A 12582-nucleotide genomic window follows, 5' to 3' on the forward strand; every position below is an offset into this window, starting at 1 on the left:
GTTTCAGTTGACCTAGAACTGATATTTTTTTATTTTTTTTAATGGAAAAATTCCAAAATGCTTGTTTTCTTTCCAATGCGGAATTAATTTCAAAATACTGGCTTTCCAAACTGGAAGTCCAAGTGTCACCCAGATCCACCAAGGAGGCAGAGGTTAGATCATTAAACTAGGATGTGGGAGACTTGGCTCAAGTCCCTGCTCCATCATAGACATTCTGTGTGCCCTTAAGCAAGTAATTTAGCTTCTCTGGGCCCCAATTCCCCATCTGTAAAATGGGATTAATAGCACCACCTCCGAGGACAGTGGTCCCCAAACTGTGGGGCATGCCCGTACCCCCCCAGGAGGCATGGAGAAACATTTGGGGGTGGGGGGCACGCAGGTTAATGAAAGTACAAAAAAGTAGTAAGAGACTGATAAGGGACAAAGAATATCTTTATAGCAGTAGCACATAAAAGTAATCTGAGAAAGAGTTGACTACATTATGACATTTCTTAATAGAGTATTCCTGTAACACAGGATGCCATTAAATTCAATGATGCTTTTTTTCCCCTAAGACATTAGACAAACCAGAGCCGTACAAGCTCCTCTTTTCCCTTAGGAATGAACGCACATAGCTATGACACTGCCTGTTATTAAAACTGTTTTTAATCCTAGAGAATTATTCAGACCACTGGAGGCTTGCGAAATAATTTTCAAAGAAATACAGGATTGGCTGTCTTGGAGTTTGATGACAGCAGTTCTTCCGAGTAGGTGACCTCCTGGGGCAATCAAGACAGAGCACATTGAAGAGGTGAATCCAGAATGAGTGAAACAACAGACACATAGCTCCCATGGTGGCTGTGTACAACACTGTGATAGCAATTCCATAATTAAAGTTGTAACTCAGTTTCCATTACAAATACGCCTTTTCATCTCCTCTAGCTGTCTCAAGAAAGCACCGTTTTGCCTGAAATTTTTCCTGTGAAGTCCCTAGTCAGAGTCGAATTTGCAGGAGGCAGGAAAAGTTTTGGTGGAAAGGGACAAGGCCTGTTTGCATATGAAATTTTAAAAATGTGTTTTTCCCTTTTAGAAGCATATTATAAGGTCTTTGATGTTGTCATAGCTCAAAAATGGTTTGCTGTAGAAATGTAATATAGACACTTGTAATGTAATATAAACATTGCTCAAGTGATTTATGTAGGCCTGGCCTGACATGAGTAATTGGACATGGGTGAAGCCTCATTTCTTGGGAGACCGTATCAGGAAGGTTAAATGGATCAGTAGATTGGAAACAATGTCTGTACTACCTAAGATAAGGGGGAACACCCATGGAATCATTCACAATGGGCAAGATAACAGTGGACAAAAAAGGCCTGGAATGTAAGATGAGGTGAAAAGTAAATCGTGTATGGACAGTGTTTGGGCAGAGCATGCTGTAAAGGGATTGGTTTCTGCAAAGTAACCAAGCCAATCCCAAAATATGTAATGCAATGTATAGTAAATGCAATGTAATGTGTGTAAACGTATATAAAGGAAGAGATTTTCTGTTTAACTGTGAATGTGTGGTATGCCCTACACCCCTCCCCCCATGCTTGAGTCTAAGCCAGTCAGTGTAGCTTTGCTGTATGCTAAATAAAGGAATCTAAGTGAAGAGACTGGACTAAAATGGAGTTCTTGGACAACTGAGTGCAAGAGGACTCGGGGGAACCCCAACACCATGGTACACTGACTCAGATCCCCTCATCTGGAGCAGGTAATGTATACATCCCTTAGTGTGAGGGTTGCAACCTAGCATTAAGGGAAATGGCATTGGAAGGGTTTAAAGGTTTAAATATGAGGCCCCACGCTGAAGAAGTGAGTTAAATCTAAGGGTAAACCCTAGAGAAGTATTCGGGTGAAAAAGGAAATCCAGAGAGTGGTATTAGATTAAACAAAAAAAGAATGCTTAGCAGAGCACAGCAGAGCTCCGTTGAATGCCATAAATAAATAAATTATTTGCAGAGCACAGCAAAGGTCTGTTGGGTGCCACTGAAATTTTCAAAAGATAGGACCCATTGGCAGCCATGGAAAAATAGTATCTAGTTTTTTTGTTTGTTTTGTTTTGTTTTGAATCCTGAGTCCAGATCGATGCAACAGCAATTTTACAAAGATTATTTCTGGTGGCTAAAACTTTACAAATGAAATGTGCTACCCAGAAGGGTGAACACAAAAAAGCACAAAGAAGAAATCAGAGTTGTAGAGGAGGAAATAGACTAAATGGAAAAGATTCCAGAGGGGACAGAGAGAAAACAGTGTCTATTACCTTTTTGCATAAATCCAAAGTAAAAAGCAGCCATCCTTCAAGGACTGTATTTAGTGAGTACAGCTTTTCAGGCAAAGAGTATTAAGTTAAGGGATAAGTGCAAAAAACCATAAAAGATAAGTTCAGAGACACTGAAAATAATCAGCTGAGAAATGTGTCACTTTGAAAAATAAGTGATTTGAAGGAAAAGAGTAAAGAGTTAAAAGGAGCTTTTGCACAAATTGACACTGCAGAGCTCGGAGGGGACTAGATAGTTGGGGGTAGTACAAGTAATAAAGTGTTAAAGAGGATGTTGACTGTGTTGGGTTTTTTTAAGAAAGAGAATGGTTGGTTTGATAATGAAACCCAGTTACAGCAATATAACTTGGTGCTGTCACACCAGGTAAAATCCTTAGTAACCAAACAGATGATGCAAAAAGGAGTTTAAGTGATGACAGCTACCACCACTATGTTTTTCCCCCCACAAAGAGTTTACCACCCTTCTAAAGGAAATGGGCCCTTCCCAATGAACATGTTTGTAAATGATCAGTTATGCCGGCTGCTACAGGCACAGGGACAATCTGATTTAAATTGTTTAACTCTGAATAATTTAATTAAAATCCCTTAAAAGGAAATAGGGCTCAACAGCTTCTCGATGTACTAGTAGGGATGTAACCTGGGCACAGAAAAGGGAGGTAATAAATTGTAGTGCTAAGTTAAAGGAAAAAATAAATGAAACACCAGCTGAAACTGCCAGTCAGAAAAGTTTCTGATGAGGTTAAAAACTAAGTTGTACGTGGACAGAGCGTGCGGTACAGGAATTCTTTTCTATAAAGTAACCAAGTCAATCCCAAAACGTGTGATGCAATGTATAGTATATGTCAGGTAATGTGTAAATACATATATAGGAAGATGTTTTCTGTGTAACTTTGGATGTGTGGTACACCTGATACCCACCCCCTGTGCTTGAGTCTAATCAATTCAGCATAGCTTTGCTGTATGCCAAAAGCTGTGTTGCTGTATTAGCTGTACGCCTGATAAATGATTCTGAGTGAGAAGAGTGGAGTTGAACTGAGTTCTCGGGCAGCTGGGTGGAAGAGTTCTCGAAGGAACCCCAACAATTTATAATACCACCAAGATTCTATATAGCACTTTTCATCCATTGATATCAAAACACTTTACACGGGAGATAAATATTAGAACCCTTTTATGGGTGGGGAAACTGAGGCAAAAGGAGGTGAAATGACTTGCTGAGGATCCAGGTCAGTGGCAGAGCCAGAAATAGGAACCAGGTCTCCAGAGTAGAGATGGGCCGATAATGGATTTTCCAGTTTACTGGCAATTAAAAAAAAATCAACAAAAGTTTAATTTTGGGTCATACCAAAAATGACATTTTTCAACAAATTGAAAAGTTTTGAGTCAAAACAAAATCTTTTGGTAATGTTAAAAGGAAACATTTCATGTAGTTTCACCCTCAGGCATTCTGACAAAAGCCACGGAAATGATTCATAAAACGACTGGAGGAAGGAGAGGCGGTGATGGTGCCACCCACTCCCTCAAACTTTAGCCCAGTGGTTAGGGCACTCACCTGGGATTTGGAAGATCCCAGTTTAAATCCCTGCTCCAGTGACTAATCATTTATAAAAAGCAGAACAGCTTCAAGAGGAGAGATTGAGAAATCCCCATGTCAGAATATCCTATAGGCCGGTGGTTAAGGCATTCTTCTGCAATGTAGGAGACCCACATTCAAATCCTTCTGTCTCATCAGGCAGAAGAGGGAATTGAACCTGGATCTCCCACAACCCAGCTACATACCCCTAAATTTATAAGGGACAAGGCTAAAGTGTATAAGGGGAGAGCAGTTGCTTCCTCTGCCTCAGTCGTTTTATGAATCCTTTCCTTTGTTTTTGTCAAAATGAAAGTAAAAAGGAAACGTTTGGGTTGAAAGGAAATGTTTTGGTTCAACATTACTGAAATATTTTGACCATTTCAACTTCAATTGAAATTAATCAGCAAACTCAGCATGAATTCACTAATAGATTTAGTTGACCCAAAAGTTCATTTTTCAACTAACAAACTACAGTATTTGTCGAAAAATTTCACCCAGCTCGACTCTGGAGTCCCAATCCACCAGGCCACACTTCTCCACTAGTACCACTGACTTCTTGCTCCCTCTTCTATCTTCTATCTTCTACCTCACTTCTATGGCTGAGTTGGCATTCTCCCACTTCTAACCTCCCACCAGTAGGATATAGAGTCCTACAATGGTGGTGAAGGGTCTCTCTTTACTCTGCTATCTAGGCTCTGATACGGCCTCTGTGGCAGGGTCAGCCTCCCCAGAACACCTTGCCCATCATCTCTCTCAGAACATGGTGCTGATAAATTTAAACAATAGTCCCAAAGGAAATGTAAAAGAAATGAGTCTTCCACCCTTCCTGAGCTACTCTTCTACCCTGCTTTCTCATAGGGTATGTCTACACTACGGGATTACTCCAAATTTACAGAATTCGATTTTTGGCATTCGATTGTATAAAGTCGAGTGCATGCGGCCACACTAAGCACATTAATTCGGCGGTGTGCGTCCATGTACCGAGGCTAGCGTCGACTTCCGGAGTGTTGCACTGTGGGTAGCTATCCCATAGTTCCCGCAGTCTCCCCCACCCATTGGAATTCTGGGTTGATATGCCAATGCCTGATGGGGCCAAAAATTTGTCGCGGGTGGTTATGGGTAAATGTCGTCAGTCAATCCTCCCTCCGTGAAAGCAATGACAGACAATCATTTCGCGCCCTTTTCCCTGGATTGCCCGGGCAGACGCCATAGCATGGCAACCATGGAGCCCGTTCAGCCTTTTTTCACTGTCACCGTATGTCTACTGGATGCTGCTGACAGACGCGGTACTGCAGCGCTACACAGCAGCATCCCCTTGCCTTTGCAAGTTGGCAAAGACGGTTACCAGTCATACTGTACCGTCTGCTGCTGTCATGGGTGCTCCTGGCCGGCCTCAGTGAGGTCGGTTGGGGGCGCCTGGACAAAAATGGGAATGACTCCCCAGGTCTTTCTCTTCTTTAAGTTTTGTCTAATGGAGAGTCAGTCCTGCCTAGAATATCAGGCAAGCCTACTAAAGAACCAGAGAGGCAAACGGCCGCTCCGGGTCAGAGCCCCAGACATCCTGCAGAAATGATGATCTGCATGCCATTCTAGGGGGTGCCCCTACAACAAGCCCACCCGTTGCTTCCCTCTTCCCCCACCCCTCCCGGGTTACCTTGGCAGTTATCCCCCCTTTTGTGTGGTGAAGTAATAAAGAATGCATGAATTTGAAACAACACTGACTTTATTGCCTCTGCAAGCAGAGATCAAAGGGGGGAGGGGAGGGGAGGGCGGTTGGCTTACAGCGAAGTCGAGTGAACCACCATTCTGCACTTGCTCAGCCTATGGTGAAAATGGGAATCTGTGATAAGCACTAGGATAGAAGCACAGGCAGGACTGAATCTCCATTTGTGTGTGGGCCTTTGGTTGACACTGGTAAAATACAAAATGTCCCAGGATATGTATGTTGGGGGACAGTTCTAAACGGCAGCTTTATTTTTTTATTTGCAGCAAAAAGTATCTGATTGTGAGCCCTGGGAGCAAGGGGTAGGCTGGGGTAGGTGCGACCGCGCGGTGCTGCCAACTGGGAGAGCAGCCTGAGGCAGAAGCCTCCAGCTGGCATGATATTCCAGGCAGGACTGAATCTCCATTACACAAAACTTAAAGAAGAGAATGACCTGGAGTCATTCCCTTTTTTGTCCATGCGCCCCCGACCGACCTCACTGAGGCCTGCCAGGAGCACCCATGGGACAACGATGATGGTTACCAGTCATACTGCACTGTCTGCCGTCCGCAAGGCAAGGCAAGGGGATGCTGCTGTGTAGCGCTGCAGCATCACGTCTGCCAGCAACATCCAGTAGACATACAGTGACAGTGAAAAAAGGCAAGAAACAATTTTTTTCCCTTTGCTTTCACGGGGGGCGGGGCTGACGACATATAACCTGAACCACCCGCGACTATGTTTTTGACCCTTCAGGCACTGGGAGCTCAACCGAGAATTCAAATGGTTTTCGGAGAGTGCGGGAACTGTGGGATAGCTACAGTCGTCAGTCGCCCCTCCCTCCCTCCGTGAGCGTCCATTTGATTCTTTGGCTTTCTGGTACGCTTGTCTCTGCTCCTTAAGTTTCACGCAGCACTGTGTTGAGTCCCTGTTGTGGCCTCTGTCCAGCATGGCCTTGGAGATTTTTTCAAATGTTTTGGCATTTCATCTTTTGGAACGGAGTTCTGATAGAACAGATTCATCTCCCCATACAGAGATCAGATTCAGTATTTCCCGATCGGTCCATGCTGGAGCTCTTTTTTGATTCCGGGACTGCATGGTCACCTGTGCTGATCAGCACTCCATGCTGGGCAAACAGGAAATGAAATTCAAAAGTTCGCGGGGCTTTTCCTGCCTACCTGGCCAGTGCATCCGAGTTCAGATTGCTGTCCAGAGCAGTCGCAATGGTGCACTGTGGGATAGCTCCCGGAGGCCAATACCGTCGAATTGCAGCCACACTAACCCTAATTCGAAATGGCAATGTGGATTTCAGCGCTACTCCTCTCGTCGGGGAGGAGCACAGAAATCGATTTTAAGAGCCCTTTATGTCGAAGTAAATGGCTTCGTTGTGTGGACAGGTGCAGGGTTAATTCGATTTAATGCTGCTAAATTCGAACTAAACTCGTAGTGTAGACCAAGTACTGATTCTCTGTACTTTCTTCCTGTTGGCCCAGCTCCTACCCAAGTCACTGACTCTTGGGGCTTCCTCCCTAGAGCTCCTCCCTCAATTTGGTTCTCCACAGGCTGGATCCTTATTCCCAGTCTCTCCACGCAGTCTAACTGGGGTTTAGCTGTTTGTAGAGCCTGCCACAGACATCTCCTTTTCTCCAGCTGCCCTCTCCCTTCAGGGCCAGTCACAGAAGACAACCTCCTTTCTTCCCTTCAGGCACCAGTGACTGGACTTCACTTATTTTGTGCATTCCGTGCCCACACCTCCCCTTTGAATGTGGTGTTATTGAGGAAGCCTGGGTATCTTTATCCTGTTCCCAGTTCTACTCCCTATAGTGCCTTTTCTTCCATCTTTTTCTCCACTGTCCCTTCCTTATCTATTGAAGTGGAGATTCACTCCTCTTTCCCTCCCCATTGATTCTCACCACCTACCTCTTCTCCCCTTTTTTCTACAGGCTCCCCCATTGATGAGGGCCTCACTGGATGTCTGCTTTCTCTCACTCCTCTTTTCCTTCTTTCCCCCACCCTTTCTTTTCCCCAATCCCCTTCACCACAAAAACAGAAGCTCTCTCTTTTATCCTCCCTGGTGATGGGCCTGCAGGTGTGGGTTCTCATTTCTCCCCTTTCCTCCCCCCACCATCAGGGGTTCTTTTATCTTTCTCCCACTCTCTTCCCACAGAGTTAGAATCTCCCAGGTGGTAGGTGTTTTCTCCTCACTCTGTCTTTGCCCCTTAGTTCTTTTTTCCTTTCTCATTGTTGTCTCTTGAGGTAGGGCTCTTCTCTACTTCTATCTCCAAGGGGATGCAGTTAAAGAGTTCTCTTCTCATTCCTCCCTTTTCTCTCATGGGGGGATGTAGTCCCCAGGTGAGGACTTGCTCTCTCTCCCCTTCCCTGCTCTGGAGAGGTAAACTTCATTTCCCTCCAGTGTTACTATAGCCCTCTGAACAGCTGGTGCTCAGGCAGAAGTCTTTGAAAGTCTGAATTTACTGACCAGAGGCCTAATCCAGACCACCAGTCAGCTCAGACACTACAGGTCTAAGTCAGGGACAATGGCTACATATTAGAGCTGCCTGGAATTTTTTTGACAAAACTGTGTCTTTTTGTTGTTGTTACTAATGAAAAATGCCAAAATTAAAAAATAAATATTTCACAGATGCATTTTGATGAAATTTTAAATGAGAAAGTTTCTCAGGTCTGGGGCGGATGCACATGAAAGAGAGAAAGTCAAATCAAAAACCCAAACTTTTTGATCCAACAATGGACTTTTAAACAAAATTCCACTTCACTAAAACTTTTGAAAGGTTTTGGTTTTGTTCCACATTGGCACAAAGACAAATTTCAAAACCTCAGAAGTTTGCATGAAACAGAATGAACATTCTCTGGAGAGCTCGACTAGATATTCTTCCCCATTTGGCCATCTAGAAGGGCGGGGGAGAAGACAGCTAGTGAATCAAAGTCTCAGTTCCATCCCAGTCTGCTCATAAGCCAATTAAGTCAGTCGTTTTGGGTCAGGAAAATCAGCTTAAGAGACACCTCCTTTTCTGTGTGGTTTAGGAAAAAGCTGTTTTAACAGCTCCAAGAGGGGTGAGGAATAGGGCAGACCTGTCTACTCTGCAGCTTTTGGCTGGATGTTAGCTGGTTTATGCAGCCCTCTAGTCTGCTCCTCACGTCTTCTGCCCTTCCGCAGGTCCCCCGATGCTTCTGTTGGTCTCCTGCATGTGATACAATATTGCCAACTTTCACAATCTTATCATGAGTCTCATGACATTTGGTGTCTTATTTAAAGCCCCGCCTCCTTTAGGCAACTGATTACCTGAAGAGCTAAAAAAGTAGTAAGCCAGAATCTCCCCATCTCAGCATCAATGCCTAGCAACAGTATTGATGTTAGGAAGGGACCAGCAGCATTGGCCTGAAGGGATTGTACGGAGTAGAGTAGAAACAGCAGTGAGGGACATCACATGAATTCCCCCACATGTCTGGGGAGTAAAAAAAAAAAAAGAGGAGCAACAATGTGTCATCATCCTCCCCCTCGAAACTACTAGGGGCAGCAGGGAAAGGAGAAGAATAAAGAAATGAAATGGCAGAGGGAAATGACTCTCCCACGCCACTTTCTCCAAAGCTTCCCACAGAGCTGGTGTTTGTGGAGAAAAGGAGTTTGTTGCAACATATAAAATATATTTTTCACTGGATTATGAAAAATCAGATAGCGACACTCAATGCAACACCAATTGGAATATCTCAAATGAGGGTTTATTATATATTTTATATATTCTAAATGTCAGAACATTTAAACCATTTGCCACAGAAAAATAAGGGGAGGGGAAGGGGAAAGATATTGTGAACAATCTCAGGCTTTTCCATGTAGAAATATAGGTAGGGGAGACACAAAGAGGAAAGAGCAACAAAAAAGCTGGGGTTGAGAACAGAAAGAAATGCATAACTAGCAGGGGATGCCAGGAAAAAAAAAATCTCAGGAGGGAAGAAGTAAGAGGGAGAGAGGAAATACACACACACCAGTATAATACATATTAGCTTGCTTTCAGGGTTGAGGCTCTGAGTTTATTTTGGCTGCCCATCTCGTTAATTGTCACTATTAGACTGACAGCTTAAAGAAGTTCTCCCCTTACGACTGAGGGTGTGTCAGGGAAAGACTCAGTCCTCCCTATACATTAGGGATTTTATTTTCTATTGTATGTAAAGGACAAAATTTACAGGTAGCAGTATAAAATTTGCAGCCTGGAGCAAACTAATTATTTCACATTGACAAACAGGCATCTTATTTACTGTGTTGATTTTTTAAAGGGATTTTATTTTTATTTTCAAGGGGCTTCACCTGATTGTGTTTCTCCTAAAGTACATTGGAAATAACAACTACATTGTCTTCCACTTAACTTCAATCTGAGTCAATCTTGACATTTTTTTCCTCATTTTGGAACTGCTTGACCCAAACGAGGCCAGTTTTCTTCACCAGAACCTTTTGAATTATGTCAGCTTAATTTTCATATATGGACTTATTTTACTCAAGCACTAAAATGCTCCAGAAAGTGAACTGCACAGTGTTTATTGCAGGATTCAAATACATTATGAAGCAGAAGACCAAACGGTTGAGTGATTTCACTCACAGAGAATTGAGCTATAAACCTTCTGAGCTGCACTATATGGCGTACTTTGATACAGTAATTGCACAGGGAAATTATAAAAATAGAGAGAAAAAGTTACACCCCATCATTTCCTGGGGATTAAAGATATACATCAATATACAAGTATAAATATGAGTGCATTTAAATGAGCTGTTTAGCGTGAACACCAATTAGTGCAAATAAATATCTCTTTTCTCCTGTCATTTGGAATATGAAAAGCAACCCCTAACAATGCTTACTTTGATTTTATCAGGCCTAAAAACAATAATGGCATTTAATCCTGGAAACTATCATAATAGCCTAATTGAAAGGAAAAGCACTCCCATCTTTATATTCAGAATTTCCACATTTTTATAAAGTCTTTATCTTAAAAAAAAGTCAGTAAAAGATAATATGATAATATGATAATATGATAATACAATAATGCAAACTGGAACCATAAACAATTCCCTTCTTTTAGGGTGCCTTGCCCAGGAAAAGGATGCCTTGCAGAAGAAGTTTCCTTATACTAATTCATCGTTTTCTATAACATTAACTGCTTCTGATCCTTGCGGGGGCTCTATCCACACATTTCCAGTACACAGCCAGGCAGCACCTCCTCTCCTCCAACTCACAGGCTACAGAATTTATAACTTTCGAATCCATTTCTCCTTTGGGTTTCTAGTTGTACTCCCAGGCAAAAGTCAAAAATGTGAATAGCTACCAACTAGCACTTGGACTCAGCTCAGTCACTTCCCTATGGTTCCTAGGATATGCACCTTATATCTCCCAAAGAGCTTTCTCCCCACCCCTTCCCTTACGTCCCTTCCGAAGGGGTATCATTTGAAGCCTCCTTAGTGTGGTACTCAAAAGCCAAACAGTTCTCCCCAAGATCCCTTACCTTATGATGACAAACATGACCAGAGAGTTGCCCACCAAGCCAACCACAAAGACCACAGAGTAAACAGCAGTGATGATAATGGGGATAGCTGGGGAAATGTTGGTATGGTTCTGCTGCAGGTCTTCAAAGCCACCACTGGCATTGTTGCCATATTCAGCCCAGCCCAGGAGCCAGCTGCTGCTGCTGGGGAGGAGGCAGGGGCCTGGAGAGCAGGTGGAGGGTGGCTCCTCACGGAAAATGTGCACGGGGGGCTCCATAGGGTCCATTGTTACCACAAGCAGAGAGGGGGATGGGACAAGGATGGAGACAGCAGAAGGCAAATAGGCTTGAAAGAGAAGAGAGAGAATGAAACACACTGTGCAAACTTTCCATTCAAACAGACCTGCATTTCAAAATCATGTGTGGGGGGGATGGGAGGGTCAATGGTGAGGAGGGGGGATATTTTAATAAGCAGAGGTTTAAATAAATCCCATTTAATTAAATGCAATATTTTAAAATCTCGTCATTGTTTAATATAAGAGGTAAGTGCTGGTAAATGCTCTATGAGATGCATGGCTAAAGTTTCCTCCACTTAGAGATTACACATTAGGAACAAAACAGAAGAGAGACCATAACAATTTAGAAACAGCTCAGTTCCACTCCTCTGGTTTCCCCCTCCCTCCACATTTTTTTTAAGTCAAACAGTGTCTTAACCTCTAGGTGTTCTTACTGCCTTGACTACAATGAAGGGGGGGGTGGGGAATCCACCCCCTTCACCACGATTGTGTGCCTTTCTGCCCTGAGTTTTTTCCACATTCAGATGTGACTCCTTTAAATGAGATCAACGAAATTTCAATAATTACCTCTTTCAGTCCTGAAAAAGGAGCAGAGTCCCCAAATGCTTTTAGGAGTAGTAAAGAAGCATCCTTTCAACTCTTGGAGGTGTCACTGATCTTCTAGGACTTTTGAACCTGGAGCATCTATGCCTCTGGAGAGCTGAAAACGTGCTGGAGATGGAGCTGAATCCGAGTCTTTAGCTCTGAGGTGGCAGCAGCTGCTGCTGCTACAACTCCCAGCACTTCCCCCTTTTACACTCACACACACTCTCTGTCTGTCTCACTCTGCCAGGTCTCCAGCAGCACTCTGCATTAACGCACACATTCTCCTCTATCTCAGTCCCTGCAGCTCAAAAGCTCACATGACTTCTGTCTAAACACTGACAGGCAGACAAGTTGAAAGGAAAGACAGACAGTAAGTTCTACACTAAATGAATGTATCATTTCTATACACTTTTCCAAGTTGTCTTTCCCTTTTTTTCCCTCGTAGGCAGTTTTAAGGCCTTCATGCAATGGTACTTGCTCCCTTACTGAATATTCCAAATTTTGGTAACTAGAAGACACTGGACAAAAGAGGAATCTCAAATGAAACCCTTTTGACTTTTTCCTATTAATGGAAAGTTTGCACATTGTGTTTCATAATATATTTTGGGGAGGACAGAATGTAGATTCATGAAACTGGATCCAAACG

At 43.3% G+C, this 12582-nt stretch overlaps 1 protein-coding gene across 1 annotated transcript in view; it reads right to left on the reverse strand.

Moving 5' to 3' along the window:
- The window catches only part of OPRK1 (opioid receptor kappa 1), a 34463-nt gene extending 22481 nt beyond the window's left edge, over positions 1 to 11982 (reverse strand). The window contains exons 1-2 of the mRNA XM_024206176.1: positions 11919 to 11982; positions 11077 to 11401 (exon numbers count right to left, since the gene is read on the reverse strand). Coding sequence (XP_024061944.1) covers positions 11077 to 11342 — 266 coding nt within the window. The 5' untranslated portion in view covers positions 11343 to 11401; positions 11919 to 11982. The remainder of the gene's footprint in view (positions 1 to 11076; positions 11402 to 11918) is intronic.
- Positions 11983 to 12582: the final 600 nt, after the last annotated feature.

Source organism: Terrapene carolina, unplaced genomic scaffold (genome assembly GCF_002925995.2).
Source record: "Terrapene carolina triunguis isolate 2854851 unplaced genomic scaffold, T_m_triunguis-2.0 Scaffold58, whole genome shotgun sequence".
In the NCBI taxonomy this organism is placed as follows: Eukaryota; Metazoa; Chordata; order Testudines; family Emydidae; genus Terrapene; species Terrapene triunguis.